General features: G+C 33.3%; 1 protein-coding gene and 1 long non-coding RNA gene across 3 annotated transcripts; both read left to right on the forward strand.

The window, feature by feature from the left end:
- LOC108661660 lies at nt 3,187-4,855 on the forward strand. The gene is made up of 3 exons (XR_001927426.1): nt 3,187-3,227; nt 3,884-3,957; nt 4,827-4,855. It is a non-coding gene; the product is annotated as an uncharacterized LOC108661660 (long non-coding RNA).
- On the forward strand, nt 4,856-6,652 carry LOC108661659. 2 transcript variants are annotated; one of them, XM_018119298.1, is made up of 2 exons: nt 4,856-4,890; nt 5,700-6,652. In XM_018119298.1, exon 2 carries the CDS (start codon nt 5,730-5,732, stop codon nt 6,198-6,200), a length of 471 nt encoding a protein of 156 aa, XP_017974787.1. In that variant the 5' UTR covers nt 4,856-4,890; nt 5,700-5,729; the 3' UTR covers nt 6,201-6,652. The 2 variants fall into 2 exon arrangements, with proteins under 2 accessions (XP_017974787.1, XP_017974788.1); XM_018119299.1 differs by lacking the exon at nt 4,856-4,890 and adding an exon at nt 5,465-5,569.

Consider the following 12,328-nt stretch of genomic DNA (forward strand, 5'->3'; position numbering starts at 1 on the left):
TCATTCGTGGGCCCACGTGTCACTGTAAATTAAATTCTATACTTTGGTTATCTGTATTACGGTATGTAAGAATTTATTTTGCTTTTACGCTATAAAAATTATTTATGCATTGTTCTTAAAATATCGTTTTATGTGAAAATTGAATATTTTATTGAATATTTTTATTTTTTAAACAGTCATAATTCCATTTTAAATGAATGTTTTAGACATCCAAAATTATTTTGATTAAGAAATATGTGTTTTCCCCTTACATACTATATTTTTAGATGATTTTTGAGATTTTTGGGATAAATGACAAAAAAACCCCTGTGAGACGGAAATTATTATTTCATTTGTTTAAGTTGGAAACAATTTAAAATCTTTTAAAATGTGTTATTTGGAAACAGTTACCCACAAGGGGAATGAGAAGCTGATATTAAAGCCTTTGCGGGGTCTCGGTTGACATTCCGGGTAATGAATGTAAAGTGAGACGTCGCGGCGGTTGTCACGGGCTCGATGGGAGTTCCGGGTCGTGACATTATCGATGTATTACTAACCTAACACCAACAGAATTTACTGACAAAAGTATTTTAGTCGGTATTTAGTTGGTAAAAAGTTTGGTGCCAAAATCAATTGAAAGGCTAAAAAATTACCCATAAAATTTGATGGTCGGTAACTTCATACTAACGAAATTTACTGATGAAATTTCAAATGGCACAAATATCAATTCAACGATAGAATTACTGACAAAATTACAATCGATACTGACGATGGTCCTTTTTAAGTGTTTATCGACAAAATTGTCGATGAAATTTTTGTCAATATTTAAAATTAAAATTACTAACGAAAATTTCGTCGGTAAATATAAGAAATATATTTTAGGGATTTCTTCCTTGAATTTCTCCTTTTTTCTTCTTTATGCTTCGGTCTCCTCTCTCGTGCTTCTTGTTCCGACCCACTGTTGCTTATTGCCGTTTCGACCTTCTCCTATGCCAATCCTTGTCGTCAAGCCTCTCCCATGCCTTGAAGCTTCTCCTCAACCATGCCACCAACCTTTCCAATGTCATCAATCCCATGCCATGAAGCTTCTCATCTCCCTTCCTAAGCCCTGCCTTGCGAAGGTTGTGCCATCTTGAGCCTTGCCCTACTCTATGGAGGTTATCTAGAGCTTCTCATTTCCCGTGTTGCCAGTGCCGTTGATCTCGTGCCTTAAAGCTTCTCTTTTCCCATCCCGAGCCTTACCCTGCCTTGTGGAAGTTGTCTCAAGCCTTGCCATGCAAGAAGTGGTGCCATGCTCAGCCATTTTGTCAAGCCTCTCTTCTTTTCTCTCCCATCTTGAGCCATCGTTGTGGAAGTTTTTATAATACCCCGTAATTTGATATGGTGACTAATAAAGCTTATTGGATGCCAATTGAGGTTAATTATCATGTTTAGAAATGATGAAAGATGAAAGGAATAGTTTAGGATAAAATATTTCGTACACGAGAAAATAATAATAAAATAATGATATTTTTATTGGAGAAAAATTTGTGAGATAAAAAGTGATTCGGAAGTCAATTGAGGCATAACAAGGTATTTTGGGTACCAAGGGGACAAGAGGAGACAAAAGGAAATTTTTAGAATAAAATAATATTTTATTAATAAAATATTATTAAAATATTAATATTTTATTTAGTGTCAAAATTTTTCATGAAGAAGGAGTATATGGTCAATCTAAGTGGAGGACAAGAAGAATGAGAGAATTTTGGAGAAAAATGACATTAATGGGGCCGCGTGTCTTTATTAAGTAAAGATAGCGCGGGCAAATAAATATTTTAAATATTATGGGGACACCGCATTAGAGTACAAACTTCGTACTTTGTTTGTACATGTGTAGAAGAAGATAATAGAAGGAAATTGGAGTTAAATGAGTGTTGGGAGGACTAAATTAAAATGGAAGGAAACAAAAAGGGCAAAACGATAATTTTACGTGAAGTTTAGCCCAAAACTGAAATACCCCATACTTTGATATGGTGATAAATAAAGTTGATCGAATGCAAATTGAGGTCAATTAAAATGTTTAAAAGTGATAAAAGACGAAAGGAGTAGTTTAGGATAAAAATATTTCACAAGTGAGAATATAATAATAAAATAATAATAATTTTATCGGAGGAGAATTTGTGAGATAAAAGGCGATTTGGAAGTCAAGTGAGGCATAATAAGGTATTTTGGGTACCAAGGAGACAAGATAAAATTTTTAGAATAAAATAATATTTTATTAATAAAATAATATTAAAATATTAATATTTAGCCGGATGTCGAAGTCAATCAAGAAGGAGGATCATATGGTTGATCCAAGTGGGGGAGAAGATGACAAGCCCGACTCTACAGAAATATTTGTGATGACATACATGTGGTGGATAGCATGTTTACATGCTAAGAGAGTCTTGAAAAATTTACAAAAGTCGGTATTGTACCTAGAGGTACAATAAAGTTGATTTAAGCCTCGAACTAGATCAAATAGAGAATTTACAATGAAATTAAGAATTTTAAAGTCCCAGAATGGGTTAATATGGTGATTCGGAGTTCGAGGATCAATTTGGAGTCAAACTGGAATTTTCGCTATCTAGGGGCAAAATGGTCATTTGCCACCTGGGGACAAAATGGAAATTTTTAGAAAAGATTTTTGGCCCCATTTGACTTATTGGAGTAAGATTTGAGGTTTAGAAGTGAAAAATTTTAATTTCGGTATAATTTGGAGAAAAAGGGTAAAATGGTAATTTTGCCATCCGAAATCGAAAATTTAATTTTTGAAAGGATTTTGATCAAATTTAATTATTTGGAGTGTGAAATGAGTATGAGGAGTGCAAATTATGCATTATGGCAAATTTTCAATTTTTGGGGCAAAAATGTAATTTTTGAAAAGTTCGGGGGCAAAAGTGTAATTTTGAAAAATTTGCTCCACCAAAACTTTGGAAAAATCTGGAAATTTCACTTAAGACTTGGATAAGTCAAAGGGAATGCATGGTGGAAAAAGTAGGACAAATGGATGGCTAGAAAAAAAAATGAATTAATAAAATATTTAAAATATGAATAAAATAATATTATTTCATTAAACAATAAAAAAGGCATAAAAAAATCAGCCCACCCATTCTTCTTCTTCAACATTCGGCCAAGCAAGAAACAAGAGAGAGAAAGGAGAAAATAAAACCCTAGCTAAGAAATTTAAAGGGAAAATAGGTGGAAATTCAAAAATCAAGTGAAAAAAGGTAACATTTCTTAAATTTGTCTTGTGCTTTACCTTTCCCATGCATTTTCCATCATTTTTCATGGTTGAATCATGTGATTTGAGGATGATTTGAATTCTGGTCATATGGGTTTAGAGAGAGAAAGTTGTTAGATAAATTTGATTTTGAGCTATGTTAGTGTTTAGTGTTAGTTTAGCATGTTTATGAGTAAAACAACAAGAAAAATATTTATCTTCTCCATGAATTTCCCTAGGCCGAATCTAGCCAATGGTATGTGAGGATGAGGTTGACTTTATTTTAAGAGAATTGGGTGGAAAAATGATGAATTATGAGGTTGGAAATTAAATGGGAATTTTCGGTGCAATAAATTGAAATTTTTACCCACTAGGGGTAAAAGCGTAATTTATAGTCCGGACTGATAAATTGGACCAAATTCACAGTCATTGAGGTATTGTGGATATAATTGGATAATTGAAATTGAAATGGATGGAATTGGAGTCGAATTGGGGATTTTAGGAATTTACACCGTGTATAGGCGAGTTAGGTCGGACACCGCAATTAAGCGATTGTCTAGACATTTCAAATCCTATCTAGTGCATACGCATGGATAAGAGCCTGAAATAATTTATGATAAATTGACACAATTTATTGAATTTTGTGTCATGGATTATGGATAGGTGGTGAGTCAATTGTTTCGGGTAAGAGACTGCACCCGAGGGCGGAAGATAGGAGTATTTCTACTCCTAATACTGTGAGTAAACTTATTATCGTCTTAATTATCTAGAGTAGTTTTATACAACTGTGTGATTTTATGAAAAATGGGTTTAAATGGTAAATTGCTATGTTTTAAGAGAAATTGTGATTTTATAAAATGATTTTATAAATTTTCTAGAAAATCGAATATTGGTTTTGAAAATAGAGTAATTGGAGACTGCTAGTTTGTGTTGCAAATTTATGGTTTTGAATTGAATGGCTTATGACAATAAATGAGCATGAATGGCTAAACTGATTTTGGTGTTAGAATTATTTATACTGTGTATTCAGCCTTGAGAGGCTAGGTTGCGATAAATTGCCATGTCATGCTAGAATGAATTTTATTGATTGGTGGATTATATATTAATTATTTACTGCAGAGGGGGTTCCGTGGACCAGCCTATTAGAGGGGCACGGTAAACTCCATTATATTATTACCTCGAACGGAGAGGCGCGTAGGGTATCTCCTGGGGTAAAGCTTAGGGTTCACTTCACGCCAAACCACCACGTGAAGGGGAACTCAGCCAACGCCAAGGAACGGCTGTATTTTTCTCAAACTAAAAATATATTTTAAGTGTATACAAAATTTTAACAGCCTTGGCGGACTCGGTTGGATGCCCTGCGCAAGGTATCACCGAGTATGAGTTTTGGCACGAGCCAAAGTTTTAAGAAATTCATAAGCCAAGTTGATTACTCGATTTATATGGATTGATTTTATTTGGTTGAAATGAACTGAAAGGTAATGAAATTACGGTATGATGACTTATTTTAATTGTCTCCATTTACTCGGCTTTAGATACTTTAGATGGTATCTGTTTACTCACTGGGATTATAAAATCTCACCCCTTCTTCCTATACATTTTTCAGGCTCAGGACAGTTTGTAGATAGTCGAGTAGGACGAGAACTAAGCTCGGAACTGCATTATAGAAAGTAAGAGTTCACAGTCTTACATCCTCTTGGTCAATTGGAGCCCACGTGTCATTGCAGATCAAAACTTATATTTTGGTTATCTGTATTTCTATTCATACAATTTTTACTTTACTTTCATGTGCGAAAAATTATTTACGAATATTTCTATAAAAATTTATTTTATGAGAAAATAGAATATTTTATTGATTATTTTTGAATAGTACTAGTTGTTAACAATTTACTTTCAAATGAACGTTTTAGATACTTAATTTGTTTTTAAATCATTAAATATATATTTTCGGCTTACCTACTACATTTTTAGCAAGTTTCGAGGTTTTCGACAAAAATGACAAAAATGCCCCTGTGAAAAAAAAAAAAAAATGTTATGTTATGATTTGGAAATGATTTGTAATCCTTCGTATTTTGATTATTTGATAACTATTGCTCACCGGGGAAGTGCGAAAGCTGATACGAGAGCCTTGCGAGGTTTCGATCGACATTCGGGGTGAAGAATGTTTGTCGAGGCTTCGCGGCGGTTGTCACGGGCTCGATGGGGAGTTCCGGGTCGTGACAATTTAGATTGGTATCAGAGCATGGTTTAAAGATCAGATATTTTGATTTTAAAGCTTTGGATTTTAAAGTTTTTGATTTTAAGGTTGTTTTAAGAAATCTACACTGACACTGCGTGGCCCCAAGTCCAGTTAAGTTAAGATAAGTTAAGTTAAGTTAAGTTAGGTTAGATTGAATAGAATGTATGCATCTACATATAGAAATCTACCTACTTTTGAGATGCATAAATAATTAAACAATTACTATTTGATTGCATATAGGTTTTGAGGTGCACTGGTGACATACACACCATGTCTAGAAGAGGTGGTAGTCTCGATACCTCTCATAGTGATAGCGAGGGATCTCTAGATTCTACGGCTAGAAGCAAATGGCACCCTGATACAGGTGATTCGGAAGGTGGTCCATCCCGAATTCCTGATAATGGAATTCCTAAGAACTTAGCAGAATGGGTTCATAATAAGGAAAGCTTTGAGAGTAGCCAGAATTTTGAAAGTGAGAGTAGCTCCAATATTCTGAAAACTGAAATAGATTTCCTTTTGAAACAATCCGAAGAGTACCATAGAGAACATACGAGGAAGGCAATTGCAAGGGGAGATATTCGTCTTAGGAAGGGGGTGAACGTTGTACGCCATTTTCCTCCTGGATGTGGAAGAAATGCTGCACCGGTGAGTGCCGAGGAAATTAGGAGAAGACAACAAGCTTGGATTGAAAAGCAAAGAAAAAAATCTCAAGAGGAGGAAAACCCGGAAGAGGATCTTTAGGAGGACTCGGAGTAGAATCTTCCGATAAGATCAGATTAAGATGATGATCCCAAGGACATGTAATATTTTCGTAGGATTTTACACTACCTTAACTCTAAGTAGATGTTGTGTAAAAGAGATAATAATTATCTGTACAAAGAAGTAAAAATAGTTTGGCTTTTAAAGTATAGGACTAGAATGTATTATAAAATGGTTGTTTAAGTAACTGAAGGTATATGGGAATCTTTAGTATGATAGAGATAAATTGGTAATATAATTATTGAGGAAGGTTATAGAAGGAAGCAATAAGGTTATAAATGACATTCGGAATGGATAATGTGATTACGTTAATGATTGTAATTTAAGCATGAAGGGGATTATTCAGTGATGTTATGACACTATGAGGTAATAGTTGGGCACAAATATAACCCAATGAAGTTAAATTATGGAATATGGGGAATATAAAATTTTGATTCAGTAAGGATTGTGAGAATAAAATAAGGAGGAAGCTGGGCTGTTTTCGTAGTTAATTATACCGAAAGTCAATAAGATTATTGGAGTATAAGACAAAGAAGATAATTGGATAGGGATGACAATAAATTTGAGGAAAGTTGTAGATAGTAAGCAACTTATGTGTGGAGTGGTATATGTATCATGAATTTATTACACTGTATGGAAAGGATGTTTTGAGGTGGAATTTTATGAATGTTGATAAACGTCAAAAGATGACATGAGATGAAAGTATTAATCTGGCTTAGTGTGTATGACAAGAAAATAGAAGGTACCTATACTTATGGAACTCATGATATATATCTAAAAGGGAAACCACTGGTTGAGAATGATTGATGTGGTGACTTTGAATGCAGACAAATAGCTTTGATGAGAAAATTTCTAATAGCTACAGTGCTTCAACATTGACTGTTCAACGCTATAATGCTCCGAATACCTCACGCCTATGATGCATGAGTAAGATGGGAGTGACACGATAATGAGCTTACAAATTGAATTTTGGTTGTTGGTCATTGTGTTTTGTTATCTGGGAGTCTTAAATATTCTGGAGAATGTTTACCCAAATGAATTGAAAAACTTCTTTATTGCCTTGTATATAGGCATATAATTAAAAAAAAAAAAATTGAAAGATTCTTGAGATGACTATATTGAGATGAGATACCAAGTAATGAAAGTGTGAAGGAAGAATTACGAGACTGGTATAGAAAATCAGTTTATATAGAATATCATTACGAGAATTTGTAATATCTGTTTTGATACAGTAAAATGACAAGAGTTAGGAACAACATGAGGCTAATTGTGTGACACCCTAGAAACCTATGAAGATGAGTTAGGGATTGAATGGATGAGTACGTATTTATATATCTTTAAGATTAAGTGTTTTAGGAATACATAAACATCTTTGAGAAGAGATTCTAATCATACACAGCAAGTATGAAACGTAAAATTTTTAAAACTTGCTGAGAAGCCTAACGGCTAAATCACAAGTTAAGGGATCACATGCTGTGAGACATAAGTTTAAGATAGATATTCCCAAGGAAATACTCAAGAGAAGTTTTGCTCTGGATCTCGTTAAAGCAAGCACTAAGTTATGTGATTATAAAAAGGAAGCTGTAAGCTGAGAGTGATATTAGTATTAATATTGAAAAATACTTGAGGAGAATCTAGTTTTAAGTTTTACAATTTCAAGTACAATTTATAAATTAGTTAAGGAAGAATGATGTTATGTTCATATGAAGGAGTGGAACAAAGGATGATAGAAGTTGACCTTGAAAATGAAGTCAGATAATGAAACTTTCCTAATATATTATGGAAATTGGAATTCGAAAATGCTTAAGGCATACATGATTCAAATGGGTTCGAGTCTTAAGTGACAAATCAATATCGTAATGCAAGAAAGATACAAGGTAATATAGAGGCATGAAAGATGATTAAGGACAAAAGGATGACTCTTAGGAATTGTGGTATTGCATGAGATGCAATGATCAAGTTGAGATAAATCTTTGAGGCATCAATAGGATTATAAAGCATACACGCATAATAGATTATAATTCAATGGAGATGACATTGTGATGAATGATATATAGTATAAGGAAACTCAAACATATGGTTGGAAATGATATGAATGATATGAAGTTATACACAAGTATAATAAGAAGGTTGACATGCACTATAAGAATTATTATATTGAAACTAGGATTGGGATACGGATGAATAATGGGGGAATGTAGTCCAAGGCATGTGAACACATGGATTCCTATATATAAAGAGAGAGGTTGACATTTGAAAATGCATGTATATATGTATATATGAAATTGATAATTTTACTAACTGAAGTGAAGAATGGTTCTCGGTAATTGGGAGATTTTGAAATAGTGTCCAGAGAGGTTAGTGAGCTAAAGTGTTAACAGACATGTAATGAACGATTAAAGTTATGAATGACTTTGAAAGTAAACCTTGAATTGTTTAAGTTTTTAATGGAACTCCATTAAAGGAAGGGTTTGGACCAGTATAAGATGGATGAATCAAGGTTGAGAAAATTGGTATGGAGCAAATTAATAAAATGATGAATAGGTATACATAAGTAAGTATGATATGTGATCGAAATCGGTATAATTGAGATGAAGTTATGGTTCAAATGTAATAATGGTGATAAAGGCATGCTTAGTGTCTAGATATAAGAGATCATGGTTGTGAAAAGTATTACTGATCCGGTTCCAAAGGATGATAATTGCCATAAATAAAGCATTTAATTGAACTGAAGGTGAACGAGGGAAATAAATTGAATGTCCCTATAGAAGGAACAAGGAGTAGGATCATAGAAGGAGATTGATAACGCAACATCGACGGGAATTCGAGGACGAATTCTATTTAAGTGGGGGAGATTGAAATACCCCATACTTTGATATAGTGATAAATAAAGTTGATCGAATGCAAATTGAGGTCAATTAAAATGTTTAAAAGTGATAAAAGACGAAAGGAGTAGTTTAGGATAAAATATTTCGCAAGTGAGAAAATAACAATAAAATAATAATAATTTTATCAGAGGAGAATTTGTGAGATAAAAGGCGATTCAGAAGTCAAGTGAGGCATAATAAGGTATTTCAGGTACCAAGGAGACAAGATAAAATTTTTAAAATATTAATATTTAGCCGGATGTCGAAATCAGTCAAGAAGAAAGATCATATGGTTGATTCAAGTGGGGGAGAAGATGACAAGCCCGACTCTATAAAAATAATTGTCATGACATACATGTGATGGATAGCATGTTTGCATGCTAAGAGAGTCCCGAAAAAAATTTACAAAAGTCGGTATTATACCTAGACGTACAACAAAGTTGATTTAAACCTCGAACTAGATCAAATAGAGAATTTACGATGAAATTAAGAATTTTAAAGTCCCAGAATGGTTTAATATGGTGATTCGGAGTTTGAGGATCAATTTGGAGTCAAACCGGAATTTTCGCTATCTAGGGGCAAAATGGTCATTTGCCACCTGGGGACAAAATGGAAATTTTTAGAAAAGATTTTTGGCCCCATTTGACTTATTGGAGTAAGATTTGAGGTTTAGAAGTGAAAAATTTTAATTTCGGTATAATTTGGAGAAAAAGGGTAAAATGGTAATTTTGCCATCCGAAATCGAAAATTTAATTTTTGAAAGGATTTTGATCAAATTTAATTATTTGGAGTGTGAAATGAGTATGAGGAGTGCAAATTATGCATTATGGCAAATTTTCAATTTTTGGGGCAAAAATGTAATTTTTGAAAAGTTCGGGGGCAAAAGTGTAATTTTGAAAAATTTGCTCCACCAAAACTTTGGAAAAATCTGGAAATTTCACTTAAGACTTGGATAAGTCAAAGGGAATGCATGGTGGAAAAAGTAGGACAAATGGATGGCTAGAAAAAAAAATGAATTAATAAAATATTTAAAATATGAATAAAATAATATTATTTCATTAAACAATAAAAAAGGCATAAAAAAATCAGCCCACCCATTCTTCTTCTTCAACATTCGGCCAAGCAAGAAACAAGAGAGAGAAAGGAGAAAATAAAACCCTAGCTAAGAAATTTAAAGGGAAAATAGGTGGAAATTCAAAAATCAAGGAAAAAAAGGTAACATTTCTTAAATTTGTCTTGTGCTTTACCTTTCCCATGCATTTTCCATCATTTTTCATGGTTGAATCATGTGATTTGAGGATGATTTGAATTCTGGTCATATGGGTTTAGAGAGAGAAAGTTGTTAGATAAATTTGATTTTGAGCTATGTTAGTGTTTAGTGTTAGTTTAGCATGTTTATGAGTAAAACAACAAGAAAAATATTTATCTTCTCCATGAATTTCTCTAGGCCGAATCTAGCCAATGGTATGTGAGGATGAGGTTGACTTTATTTTAAGAGAATTGGGTGGAAAAATGATGAATTATGAGGTTGGAAATTAAATGGGAATTTTCGGTGCAATAAATTGAAATTTTTACCCACTAGGGGTAAAAGCGTAATTTATAGTCCGGACTGATAAATTGGACCAAATTCACAGTCATTGAGGTATTGTGGATATAATTGGATAATTGAAATTGAAATGGATGGAATTGGAGTCGAATTGGGGATTTTAGGAATTTACACCGTGTATAGGCGAGTTAGGTCGGACACCGCAATTAAGCGATTGTCTAGACATTTCAAATCCTATCTAGTGCATACGCATGGATAAGAGCCTGAAATAATTTATGATAAATTGACACAATTTATTGAATTTTGTGTCATGGATTATGGATAGGTGGTGAGTCAATTGTTTCGGGTAAGAGACTGCACCCGAGGGCGGAAGATAGGAGTATTTCTACTCCTAATACTGTGAGTAAACTTATTATCGTCTTAATTATCTAGAGTAGTTTTATACAACTGTGTGATTTTATGAAAAATGGGTTTAAATGGTAAATTGCTATGTTTTAAGAGAAATTGTGATTTTATAAAATGATTTTATAAATTTTCTGGAAAATCGAATATTGGTTTTGAAAATAGAGTAATTGGAGACTGCTAGTTTGTGTTGCAAATTTATGGTTTTGAATTGAATGGCTTATGACAATAAATGAGCATGAATGGCTAAACTGATTTTGGTGTTAGAATTATTTATACTGTGTATTCAGCCTTGAGAGGCTAGGTTGCGATAAATTGCCATGTCATGCTAGAATGAATTTTATTGATTGGTGGATTATATATTAATTATTTACTGCAGAGGGGGTTCCGTGGACCAGCCTATTAGAGGGGCACGGTAAACTCCATTATATTATTACCTCGAACGGAGAGGCGCGTAGGGTATCTCCTGGGGTAAAGCTTAGGGTTCACTTCACGCTAAACCACCACGTGAAGGGGAACTCAGCCAACGCCAAGGAACGGCTGTATTTTTCTCAAACTAAAAATATATTTTAAGTGTATACGAAATTTTAACAGCCTTGGCGGACTCGGTTGGATGCCCTGCGCAAGGTATCACCGAGTATGAGTTTTGGCACGAGCCAAAGTTTTAAGAAATTCATAAGCCAAGTTGATTACTCGATTTATATGGATTGATTTTATTTGGTTGAAATGAACTGAAAGGTAATGAAATTACAGTATGATGACTTATTTTAATTGTCTCCATTTACTCGGCTTTAGATACTTTAGATGGTATCTGTTTACTCACTGGGATTATAAAATCTCACCCCTTCTTCCTATACATTTTTCAGGCTCAGGACAGTTTGTAGATAGTCGAGTAGGACGAGAACTAAGCTCGGAACTGCATTATAGAAAGTAAGAGTTCACAGTCTTACATCCTCTTGGTCAATTGGAGCCCACGTGTCATTGCAGATCAAAACTTATATTTTGGTTATCTGTATTTCTATTCATACAATTTTTACTTTACTTTCATGTGCGAAAAATTATTTACGAATATTTCTATAAAAATTTATTTTATGAGAAAATAGAATATTTTATTGATTATTTTTGAATAGTACTAGTTGTTAACAATTTGCTTTCAAATGAATGTTTTAGATACTTATTTTGTTTTTAAATCATTAAATATATATTTTCTACTTACCTACTACATTTTTAGCAAGGTTTGAGATTTTTGACGAAAAATTACAAAAATGCCTCTATGAGCCAGAAAATAATATTTT

The sequence above is a fragment of the Theobroma cacao genome, chromosome 4 (assembly GCF_000208745.1).
Source record: "Theobroma cacao cultivar B97-61/B2 chromosome 4, Criollo_cocoa_genome_V2, whole genome shotgun sequence".
NCBI classification, from domain to species: domain Eukaryota; kingdom Viridiplantae; phylum Streptophyta; class Magnoliopsida; order Malvales; family Malvaceae; genus Theobroma; species Theobroma cacao.

What these genes read in the sequence shown, in the direction of transcription:
- LOC108661659 (XM_018119298.1), top strand. Translation starts at nt 5,730, where the DNA reads ATGTCTAGAAGAGGTGGTAGTCTCGATACCTCTCATAGTGATAGCGAG.